The sequence below is a fragment of the Aptenodytes patagonicus genome, chromosome 13 (assembly GCF_965638725.1).
Source record: "Aptenodytes patagonicus chromosome 13, bAptPat1.pri.cur, whole genome shotgun sequence".
NCBI classification, from domain to species: domain Eukaryota; kingdom Metazoa; phylum Chordata; class Aves; order Sphenisciformes; family Spheniscidae; genus Aptenodytes; species Aptenodytes patagonicus.
The window spans coordinates 11,253,158-11,265,775 of record NC_134961.1 but is presented as its reverse complement, the minus strand read 5'-3'; the positions used below and the strand labels follow the sequence as shown (position 1 = coordinate 11,265,775).

The window sequence follows — 12,618 nt, the reverse complement described above, 5'->3', positions numbered from 1 at the left end:
GGATGATACAACTCTGCATGCAAATCTAAGCACCCTCCTAAGGACTGCAGCTGCCTCAGAGACATCCTTTTTTTTTTTTCCACAGGCTGCCTCCTTCACTTAGAATAATAAGCTTTAGATTATCTCAGGGCACTCTAGATCCCAGTGCTGCACAATCCAATTTGACATAAGGGTTGCAGGGGGGCGGTGGGGGAAAAAATCTTGCAAGCAGACACCGGACTTTCAGCCTGAGTTTTCCACTAGTACAAAGAAGAAGTTCATAGGCGAGGGCTGGGGAGATTTCATGCCTGTCTGTGTTGGAAGAAAGGCTCTCTGGACTTGATGGAGCATCTGTGCTTTGGTTGCTTGCCGGAGCAAGGAGCTGCCTACAAAGTCCCACCATGGTGCTTCCAAATGGAAGAAGTCCCCAAGTCCCTCCCAGGCTACAAAATAATTGAAACAGCAGCAAACTGCTGAGTGGCAGCCTTTTAGTCTTGTATTAACTATATTTTATCATTAGGTAACACTGTATATTAACTGCTGAGCCTGCAACTCGGCTCCAGGACAAGTATTTAAATACCTTAAATACTCCATGGGAAGAGAGGAAAGCTGCTTTCCAAAGAAAAATAATAGTGACCAATAGCTGTGGGTAGACCCAGATAATCTCCAGTTATCTGTTCCGATAGCCAAATTACACTCTTATCAATGTTAGTCGTCTCCCTGCCAATGCAATTACCATGCCTCGCTGGCCTGTTACGTCTCTCAGTGTTTCGCTGCTGCCGAATTTCCCTGGCTGGAGAGGGTCAGGGTCTCCGTCTGCAAAATGGTCTAACCCCAGCAAACCTGCGCCCTGCTGTGGCAAAGCTCGTTGTTGTGATCCATAATCATCCCTAATCCCTGGGACTGATTTCCCTGATTACATGCCAGAACAGGAGTGCAACCTATTTAAAAGGAGCTGTTTTCAAATCAGCGGCACGTCCTTTCATTAGTTAAAGTACGCGGGTTTGACACAAAAGGTGTCTCTGAAATGTCTCTGGACTGCGGCATAGGAAGACAGCATGTGTCTGTCAGGGTAACACTTGACTCAGATTGGGCTGTTTGCCCTATTTTCTAGCTTTTTGGCTGCTGTACAGATAATAGGACCCCTCCAGAGCGGAGGAAGTCTGGCATCAAGGCAGGATTCTTTCGAGTAATACATGGCCCTGGTGGGTATTAATCCTGGTAATTTAGGTAGGTGTATGCAAGTGATCCTGGAAACTAAATATAGATTTCCATGTTAAAGGTTTAGTTTCTATAACAGCGTTTTCTGAAATGCCAGAGAGTTTGCAGAGCCTGCAGTCTCACTGTGGTGATGAGGTTCATGAATGGCAGAAAAAAAAACCCCAAGAAATTATTAATATTGGGTTTTAGGGATCAAGTAATTGGTCAAAAAATGTTTACAGAAGCATTTAAGAAAAGCTTGAGGCTTTGCGATTTTTTCTGCATGCAAATCACTATGTTGGTTTATCCAAATACTACTGAACACCAAAACAGGTCCCAACCATAGCTAGAATGGAGCTGACTCACCAGATTTATTCATGACTGTTCATTTATCAAAGTAGCTTTATTTCGTCTATTTGTAAGCATGACTCGCTTTTCTAGCCACAAGGTCAGATCACAGTTGCATCTCGTCTTCTGTCAACGCAAACGTGTCCCTGTCCTGTTTGAAATCATTCTTTACTTCCCGCGTTTTCTCCGAGTTGTGCCATGGTGGGGAAATTTTCATGGGCTTTGATTTCCCCTTAGTTCTTATTTCTCCTCTACTACTGTTACCATACTGATTTGTCTTTTCCTCATGCTGTAATTGGTCTGGTGCCACTGTGTAATTTTTAACTGTGTGCAGTATCAACAGACCTCCATCTGTCTCTCCTCCAGAGCTTTCCAGCCTGCCGTTATAAATATCTGCCAAATCCTTCTCCAAAGAGAGGATCACCAGATTCCAACTGTTTGCAAAATAAGAGCTGCTGCCAGAAATCCTCTCCCACTGTCTGCAACCTGTGCAGAACTTGTCCCCTGCACGTTGTGAGATGTTACTGCTGGCACTGAGGAGCTCTGACCATTGCTTTAATTTATTGTCCCTCAGAAGCATACACTTCTGCAGAGGGTTCAGCGTATTGGTCTGTTTGCTCAAATATCTCATTATGTGTGTCATTTTATTAGAAAATAACCTTCAATAGCCATCAGGTAATAAAACCAAAATAACATGGGGGTTGGGGTTTTTTTCCCCTTTAAAATGCAATTCTGGTTTAAAACATGCTGTGGGATGGATCGGTTCCAGTGTTGTTTTAGAAGATACTTTACTTGACCTGGAAGGCACTCAGAGTGCATTCCCCTTTCCCAGCCTGTCACTTAAAGACTGAGGGCCAGTTACCACTATCTAAAGCCGGAGTAACTGGTGAGACTTGCTGAATGTATGCCCGTGTTGCTGAGAGCAGAGTTTGATCTTCCACATCTCTATACATATACATCAGAATAGGCCATTAGAAGAATTAGCACCAAACCAGGGAATGCATTGATTAGATTGTGCACACTAAAAAATAGCAAGTTTTCTAATGTGCATAAAATAAAATCACATATAAATATGTTTGGATAAAGTAAAAAATATAGATTGCGGTGCAGGTGCCCTTTTAACACTGTTAAAGCCATTCTCATAACAGTCCATTGATTCCATTGATTTGAAGCCGTTTGAGGGTCATGTGGCTTTTTAAATTCGGTTGTGTACCTTAGGCTATGATCATCACACGTGTTAGCATTTGCTGGTGGTATGGCAGCTTACTGTGGCTGAGGAATTACCAACGAATCTCTTGAGGTGCTGCTGCAGACATCAAATTAACGATAAATGTATGTTTGAATAAAACTCTTGCCAGCTAAAGTCAGATCGAAGGAGCGAGGTTCCAGTTCTCTCTATGGGATATTGGAGTAAGTCAGCAGAAAGGATTTTTCAAGGTTATTTCAGGAGAGGGTTTCACATTGGATCTGCTACATCTTAGTTCTGCAGAGCTTTGCAAAGGAACATAAGGCATGTAAAGCAGATTGAGGATTTGATAAATACTCCTTCCAGTCTACGTTCAGAATAACCTAGTATTTCCAAGAGACAGAAAAGTGGATGCCGTAACTGTTTGACATGGGCATGGGCCATGGGCACTGTGGCTGGAGGGTGTTTTTCTGTAGATAAGTAGAGGGAAGCACCTGAAGCACCAAAGAAACTTGGGCGTTTGTTTCATGATGTATAGTCAGGTTTAAAAAATACTGATATTTCCATTGTCTAGACTGCACTGTGGATTTGATGTCCATTTTTGAAGGTTTTAGGACAATCAAGTTCATCATTTTCTAGGAGGGTGCGCTACCACTTAATAATACATTATGACAGGAGAGAAATATGCACAAACAAGTCTAAGCCTGCAGGACAGCTATACTTACTCCCAAATGAATAATATCCCCAGCCATTGCTGGGGGTGGCAGGGAGCAAATAGAAATGCAAAATTAGAGAGACCGGACTATCCCGGCGGTTATGTACTGACTGCCTGGCGTGTCGAGCAGCTGTGGGTCTAGCTGCGCTTGCAAGATTGAGATCTACCCTTTATTTAAGTCTGATTTTCTGGAGCAAGATTTTCTTTTAAAGGAACAGCCATGATTTGTTTAAAGTCTTTGGGAGATAAAAAGCAGATGGCATTGATTAGCTAATTAGTAATATTTTCTGCAACTTATCAGCTGTGCTGATATGTGTAAAGTTTGCAAAAGCTTGGGATGAATCTTTCTCTCTTTGATTTGTTGAAGAAATTGAATATTTTAAAATCTGGGGGGGAAGGAAAGTTACATACAAATGTGTAATTTTCTGCCCAACAGAAATATGTTAATCTTTTCCTTTTAATTTATATTCAGAGCTCATGTCTTCATTTTTCAGGGGAATATGCACAACGAGGTTGCAACTCTCCTAGCTCTTGACCTGAGTGCATGGTGTATTGTGTGACGTGCCGCAAGTTTCTGGCTCTCCCATATTCCTCTTTGTGGGCATGCTCCTTCTCCTTTTGCATTTATTATGGAGACAAAGCAATATATTATTTTTTATTTTATGCCAGGCTCACTTTTGTCTCCTTGTGAACCCTTGGCAGCCACAGCAGCACCCTAGCAGGACTTCTGCCAAGTGTTGGCCACCTCCATGACCACTACTATTACAGTGTTCACTGCTGTTTTGGCCAGAGCATCACTGGGGTGTTGGAGGGCCCTCCAACCTTGAGTTATACTGGACACAAGTCAAATATCTTGATGTTGTCTCTATGATGGCAATTGTTCATCATTTAGGGCGAGATAGAGTACCTCGCCAAGATGTTAATATAAAGCAGAATGTCTGAGAAAGGATATCAGCCTTTCAGACCCTGCTGGTTGCATAGCAAAATCTTCATATAGCCAAAAAATGTGATACTCATCTGGTTTCTTCAGCAAGGTGGATACGGGAGGGCTCGCAGGCATGTACCAGTCCCAATAGTCATGGTGGTCTTTGTGGGAATGAATCACAGAATCATAGAATCATTAAGGTTGGAAAAGACCTCTAAGATCATCGAGTCCAACCGTCAACCCAACACCACCATGCCCACTAAACCATGTCCCTAAGCGCCTCATCTACACGTCTTTTAAATACTTCCAGGGACGGTGACTCCACCACTTCCCTGGGCAGCCTGTTCCAATGTTTCACCACTCTTTCAGTAAAGACATTTTTCCTCATGTCCAATCTAAACCTCCCCTGGCACAACTTGAGGCCATTTCCTCTCGTCCTATCGCTTGTTACTTGGGAGAAGAGACTGACACCCACCTCGCTACAACCTCCTTTCAGGTAGTCGTAGAGCGCGATAAGGTCTCCCCTCAGCCTCCTTTTCTCCAGACTAAACAGTCCCAGTTCCCTCAGCCGCTCCTCAGCAGACTTGTTCTCCAGACCCTTCACCAGCTTCGTTGCCCTTCTCTGGATGCGCTCTAACACCTCATTGTCCTTCCTGTAGTGAGGGGCCCAAAACTGAACACAGTATTCGAGGTGCAGCCCCACCAGTGCCGAGTACAGGGGCACGATCACTTCCCTACTGCTGCTGGCCACACTATTTCTGATAGAGGCCAGGATGCCATTGGCCTTCTTGGCCACCTGGGCACACTGCCGGCTCATGTTCAGCCGGCTGTCAACCAGCACCCCCAGGTCCTTTTCCGCCAGGCAGCTTTCCAGCCACTCTTCCCCAAGCCTGTAGCGCTGCATGGGGTTGTTGTGGCCGACGTGCAGGACCCAGCACTTGGCCCTGTTGAACCTCATACAATTGGCCTCGGCCCATCGATCCAGCCTGTCCAGGTCCCTCTGCAGAGCCTTCCTACCCTCGAGCAGATCAACACTCCCGCCCAACTTGGTGTCGTCTGCAAACTTACTGAGGGTGCACTCGATCCCCTCATCCAGATCATTGATAAAGATATTGAACAAGACCGGCCCCAAAACTGAGCCCTGGGGAACACCGCTCATGACCGGCCACCAACTGGATTTAACTCCATTCACCATGAATGAGTGTGGGCGGGCACAGCTTCGGGTTCCCAACAAGCCCCGTAATTAGGACTTGCTGCAAATTCTCTGGAGGTTTGAGCTCTGCACCCGCACCACCCCAAAGCCTTTCATGCGACAAGGTCCCAGTGTAGAAGCTGTATTTTAATTGCCAGTGTGTAGCGTGTGTGACGCACGAGCTGTCAGCTGGCCACCTGTGACAGTGGGGAATGAGAAAGAGCTTTGTTTTCCTCTTCTAGGGAAGTGTCCTCCCTTGCAGATGCTCTGCAGAACAGCTTTGCAGTGCTTATCTCCTATTTAAGACTTCAAAATAGGGCATGATGCAGGTTAAGGTGGGGCCCAGACATTGTACTGGTCACCTGCCTGAGTTGTGCTCCATCCAAAAGCCATCAGGACTGGAAATTGCCTAGAGTGAGACAGAGATTTGCTCCTCTGTTACATAGAGCTTTCTATTTTCCATGAAGTTTGGTGTTGAAGATTTAGCCTTTCTATTTCCATCAGAATGACATTTTTTATTGGTTCTCAAACTGAAGAAACAACAAATTCTGCATCCTCTCTGGAGCACAGTCTTGTTAATGTTCTTTGAAACATGACATGTGTCGTGGCCGTCAAACTGCAATGATCCCATTTCTTCTGAAATGAGAAAAACATGTCACTTTTGGCTCTAAGTAATACAAAGGGAGAGTCATATTTTAGATAGGAGCTGCATGGCTGCCAAGGATGAAAGAAAAATGTTATTACTTTCGGAAATTTCATAATTACAGTTAATGATAATTTAATGAAATGACATTGTCTTCACCACTATCACTAATGAAATGTTTGAGAGTGATAAAACAGATCTTGTTAAATAGAGTGAGAGTCTTGAGTGGAATAGCTTTGTGACAGCAGCCTGCATGCACAAGTCTTGAATTCCTGTTTTTTGTTACGGTAGTTTTAAAAAGAAGACAAAATGAAGGCTACATGGCAAATAATGCACACATGAAGTATTTAAAGGCCTTCCATTAAGCAAACAATACTGAACTCCTGAATAACATGCTGATGACTGAGTACTGCTCCTTAGAAATGCTAACCCTTCAGTAAAACACTTTCCTTGTTTTATTTTGCAGACAAACCAGAGAACAAGAAACCCCGCCTGACTTTTTTTATTTCTCAGACTATGAAAGACATAATGCAGAAATAGCAGCATTTCATTTGGACAGGCAAGTAAAACGGATTTGCATTAAAAGAAAAGTGGAAATATTGTGATAAGTTTCTGCACTTGGCCAGCCCTGTAACTGAATTACTTTTAAAAAAGGGGAAAATGGAACAAAGGTGGGCAAACGCCATAAATAAATGAAATGGCAGATGATGAAAGGGTAGATTAATCATTAGGAAATGCGACTTGCTCTGGGAATAAGAAACCTGACAATAATTCTCAAAAAGAAAGAGAAAATATATTGAAGAGAAGCCGAGAAATGAATTTCCCTTGCAATCCTGAAGTGCATATGGAGAGGACCCATCTCCTGGGGAATATGTAGCATAAATGTGACGGGGGTCTGGCTCACCCCAATTAGCTCCAGGGCATGCAAATCCGAGTGAAACGTGGGGAATGGTGCGAGTATTCGAGAGAGGAATAATTGAGATGGGGAGGGAGTTCCGGTTTCACAGCAAAAAGCTGGGGCCGTCCCATATCAGGACCATATTTAGGCCACAAGTTAGTAGGAAGGAGAGGGCACTGATGGTCATCCCATGCTCCTGTTAGCTGAAAGTGTCCCCGCAGGCAGACTTAGTGCAGGGTGTGGTGGATACCCCAAGGCTCGGAATGGACTGCAGCCCTTCAGCCTGCCCAGATTAGGAGCAGGAATTAATAATTAGTGGGGAGCTATTAACAGTATGGCTAGAAACCATGGCATTTCACAGGCTGAGTTAGAACTGAAACATCTTTCACACCCTGAAGTGCCGAGAAACATCCTTCAAAAGCTTGAAGCTTTGGGGCCACAACTTACTTGGGGGTACGTGTAGTATTGCTGCCTTTTGGGTTGATGGTTAGGATGAGGGCACCTATCAGTGGGTGGCACAGGGTAGATTTGCCATTAAGAGCCATCCTGGTCAGATCCTTCAAGGATCTTCTATATTTTATTGTTGTTGACCTTGGCGTTGATCCCTTCTGCTTTATATTTTATATTGCCATTTTAAGCAGATGGTGCTGTAGGAAAAACCATTAATGGAGTTCCTGCAGGGAGGTATGTTAAATATCCACACACTAAGCAGAAAAAGCAGTTGCTACCCAGTGTAGAAAATCTTATCAGCAGACAGTGGACATAAAAATCCCACCTATGGGGAGGTTTTGTATTGGGACTTTGCTCTTTTGCTGTATCTAATAGCAATGCTTCGTAGGGAGTTTTTAATGATCTACAAAGGCGGGGGAGTTTGAGTAGAGAAGGGCTCTTCACCCAGCCTTTGCCTGTGGGAAAAGTTTTAGCCTCAGGGAGATTGTTTAGGTTGGTGTAAGTGTATTAAAACAGAGAGGAGCAGAAGCAAATAAATCAAACAAATATTAAGACTGTCAGGAAAAAAAATTACTAGTTTTTAGATCTATTAGATGGTGTTTATGGAAGAAAGAAGCTGAAATCCCATTCCTCAAGTCACTTAAAGAATTGGTGGGCAAAATGCATGTTATAACAATCCTGAAGTAGCATAAAGTCAAAATTAAGCTTCTGCTGTCTCTTATTTCTGGAATTCTTGATTTCTTTTCATGGAACAATGTGTTCCCATACTCTTCTGTATTTTGCATCTGCTCCATACTATGCAGGCAAGTCAGAGCTGATCATATTCAGGACATATTTTGTAATATATTATACAAAGGATTATCCAGTTTAAAGTTGATGGGCTTTTTACTCCTTAAAGACCACAGATAAATGTGCCTTCAGTGTGTAATGAACATTCCTAAAACCTATCACTATCATTATATTTTAATCCTTTACATAAACTACCTCTTTTCTTTCTCTTCCAGGATCCTGGATTTCCGTCGTGTGCCACCAGTTGCAGGTAGATTGGTTAACATGACGAGAGAAATACGAGATGTTACTCGTGACAAGAAACTGTGGAGAACGTTTTTCATCTCACCAGGTAATCTTGGAAATAACACTATATTCTTTCTATTCTGCTGAACATGTACTTAAGGGAACAACGTGTAGATTGCTTAATAGCTCAGATATTTCTAATAGAACTGTCTTCTAGACCTTTGAATAAAAATAAATGTGGAGACACAGCCTACAGAGAAGACTTTATTGTTTTGAATTTAGTGCCTTTTCCTCTTGACAAATTATCCGCAGAGACAGGCTTTTATGTTCACAAAAGCAATGTATTCAACAGATGTTTTATGTAGAGTAATTTCTAAAGCAATTTCTTCTGTTGCTCTCAGTTTACCCAAAACCTTATTACTTAGCCCATTAGTTATTTAGATGTTTTTTTCTACTGCAATGTGATTCATCACTTCTGTTGGTCAGATGCATTTATTTCTCGATTTTGACTGGAGGACCAAAACCTAATTTTCTCAGAGTCTTGAACCTCAGTTTTTGTTACAACAGGAGTTTGGAAAAAATCAAGCAAATAGATGTGTAACATATCCTGCTTCCAGCTCAAATTCTCCGCTGGGTAGAGGCCAGAGTAGAAGTGACCTGAATTGTTCCCAGTCCTTGTTCTTGCTTTCAGGGCTGACCCCAAGAACTGATACCACTCTCTATTTCCATTACTCTTCACTCTTTCACAACGTCTGGTGGCCCCAGCCAAGGATGGAGCTCCACAGGGTGGGAATTTACAAACACAGGGTAAAACCATGCCCTGCTCACCAGAATATACATCTAGAATAGGTAAAGATGGGCAAAGGGTGGGAGAAAGTGGTATCATCTCCGCTTAGCATGGGATGCTGAGCGGAGAAATTAAGGCTCTGAGTTAAGGCACAAAAATACATACTTAGGTATGTTCTTGGAGAAAGAATATATAGGCAAATATTCAATTTAGAGCATGTAGCTATGTTCCAGTGAGCTTAACTCATATTATTTCAGCTGCGTGCAAACGTGCTTTGCTGAACTTGGGCTGTGACTTGTGTAACAGGCAATCTGGAGCAGAAATCTCCGGAGATCTCTCCCTTGCTCTGTGTGTGATTGGCCAGAAGCTGTTTATCCCAGATCCCTAAAGTCAAGATCCAAAGACTTAATTACAGTTTCTCCCAACGTAACTGTGATTTATTGCTGTTAGCTAGAAACCAGAGCCCTGTCATTGCAGAGCTTTCTCTCTTAAAATGTTTATCACACTTTTGTGATCACCAATAAAGTCATTATTATGGCTGTTACTTTTAGCTTAATATTTATGTTCAGCTCTGCAGGACACACAGTTGAGCAGACAGTTATTTATTCCAGTAATTTCACTTGTAAAATACATTACATAATTACAAGAGGTTTCATCTTACCCTGTGTTATGAGCGCTCCAATTTTACATGTGCAGTCATGGTGACTGTGGTGACAGTACATGGTGACAGTACATGGCGACAGCGTTCACCAAACCTGATGTGCAGACATTTCTGTGTGCTAGGCACTTGTATCTCAGTCACTTTCTCTCCCTCTCTGTCTCTGTCTCTGTACATTTTTTGTTTTGCTTGATTTTTTTGTAGGCAAACAATCACACACAAAAGATGGCCAAAAAATCTTGTGGCTGTTTATGTGCACATTTGAAATATAATCTATTTTATTCCCATTTTAGAAAGTAAGACACAGATTAGTAGTTTTGCTTGCTTTTTAGTCCTCCCAGGTTATATATCAAGGCTTAGGGGTGAACTTGAGTGATTTCTGAGAATTACAAAACTATACTCAAGTACTGAGCAGCTTACAGCAGCCAGAGCATGGCAATGCAGAGTTAAGGCTGCCGGTTCGGATGAAGATCTTTATCTTGTCATTATGAAATTCCAGACATCCAAGGGATGATCCAAGCATAATCCTTTGTTCAAATTTATTTAGAGGCCTCAGATAAATTCAATTAAAATATTTGATTAACTATGAATCAGGCTTTTCTGGAGAATAAAATGCTTAAGCAATTAATTTTTCTTTCCATTTTACATTTCCTAAATCAATATACTTTGCTTAAATCATGTTGGTTACTTGTTAGAGTTCTTCCCTACAAGTCCCCAGTTTAATTAGTTGGGTTCTCATTAACATATGCCCAACCTCCGTCTTGTATTTCATACTGACCTTAAAAGGCAGGCATTAATTAATGCTTAATGAAAAAGTAATAAAGGTCCTAAATTAAGCATTTAGAAACAAATTCACAAACCTAGCAGGCAGCTCAAGCAGCAGATTGAGGGCAGAAAAGGGAAAAGAGGAGGGTGCTGGGACGAGCCCTGTGGCCTGGGGAGGTGAGGGTGGAGAGGGACCAGGAGCCTGGAGAAGACTGGAAGAGGCTGACTTGCCCCCTCTGGCAGATGAGGGGCAGCAAATTCAGTTGGTTTTGAGGGAGAATGGGTTACAAAGCTGAGAAATTGTGGTGTGATGTATAGATACTTGCACGAACCAGTCTGTGCACCTGCATTAAGCTATCGAGGCCCCTCTGGGATTCCCCTTCAGGTGCCTGTGTCTCTGCATCTCCATCCCCAGCAGTGCTCAGCAACAATTAACGGTCATGGAGACACATTGTGTGTGCTGGCAATGTTTCCCTCTCCATGCACCCATATACATCTGTTAAAATTAAACAAGCACTAAATGTAATTGATTTTACACAAATTTCCTCCCCTCAGGCTGGGACACCACTGTTTGCAGTGGAAACCCTCAGAGGGTTGATGATGATATTGATGATGCTCATCAATACACCATATTATTCCCTGGACCAGAGCGGGGATGTGTTGGAAGAAACCTCGCTGCATTTCCACGCCTGGGCCATCTCACTCGTCCCATCAGGCATGAAAATCAGGGCCTTTTACTGCCAGGAAGCTGCAGGCAGCTGTAGCTTCAGAGCACACTGCAGAGTGGCATCCCTTCTTCCATTGCAAAGTGGAAAGGGCTGCGAGCAGACAGGTCAGTCAATGCATTAGGCTGCATTCAGAGAGAAAGCAGATTGCAAAAAAGTGCACTTCCAGGCAGTTTGGACTAAACATGAGAAATGGAATTAGGTCAGTAATTATTTAAATTAATTTTACATCCTTTGCAGTAGGGCAGACTGCAGTAGCCCTGCTACTCTTACAAATGAATGGTAATTTGCTAGGGAAAAAGAGACATATTAATGATGTCAGTCTTCGTTTTGGAAGTAATTGAGGCAGCAGCTTAAAGAAATCAATGTTACACAGCTAGTAAGCACTATGTTTTTGTTCATATTAACCAATTCCAAGGGATTATGGATTTTTTTTTTCCCCTCTCAGCAAACAATAGCAATTCTGAATTAGCTATTATTTTGAGCAGGTAAAAGAAAGCTCTTTTCATGCATTGCTTTAGTAAATGTTCAGGATTCTTTCCAGTACTCCAGTTGCACAGGCTTGCTAAATGTCCTCCATTAACAGTCATGCAAATCTCAATAAAAGAATTGCCCTGCCAAGCGATTTGCTTTAAGGTATCTCCACTTGTTCCTTTTCTTCCTGAGAAGAATTATTGTTCAGCTATCAGGATGACGCACAGAAAATGTGCGGACGAGTACACAGACACGCTGGTTCTTAATTGTTGTGATTAGTTGGAGTTTCGATCACCAGACCATGATTTTTGCATGGATTTCATTATGAATTGTATCCATTCATCCTCAGATAATGAAAATTAGACATTTGCAACACCGCTCAGGATTCTCTTGCCTCTCTAGTGCTTTGGGGAAACAATTTTGTTTTTTAATGAAGAAGGAGTTTGCATGTTGCAAATTCCCAGCATTTGAACATTTCAGCATGAATAAACATCCCCCCCTTTGTGGTTTGCCAGCACTGCTGCTGTTTCCATTTCTACCCACTCTGCAGGAACACAAATTCCTGGTGGTCGCTTCTTTTGCAGGTGTACTTAGGGATGGGGGTCTGTACAGAAACACCTGTATCGTATGAGAGAGGAACATATGGGCTGGGCAATTTT

At 42.6% G+C, this 12,618-nt stretch overlaps 1 protein-coding gene across 1 annotated transcript in view; it reads left to right on the top strand.

Annotated features, from left to right (window-relative positions):
- The window catches only part of FAM20C (FAM20C golgi associated secretory pathway kinase), a 62,870-nt gene that overhangs the window by 40,832 nt on the left and 9,420 nt on the right, over positions 1 to 12,618 (top strand). The window contains exons 4-5 of the mRNA XM_076351541.1: positions 6,655 to 6,747; positions 8,541 to 8,656. Coding sequence (XP_076207656.1) covers positions 6,655 to 6,747; positions 8,541 to 8,656 — 209 coding nt within the window. The remainder of the gene's footprint in view (positions 1 to 6,654; positions 6,748 to 8,540; positions 8,657 to 12,618) is intronic.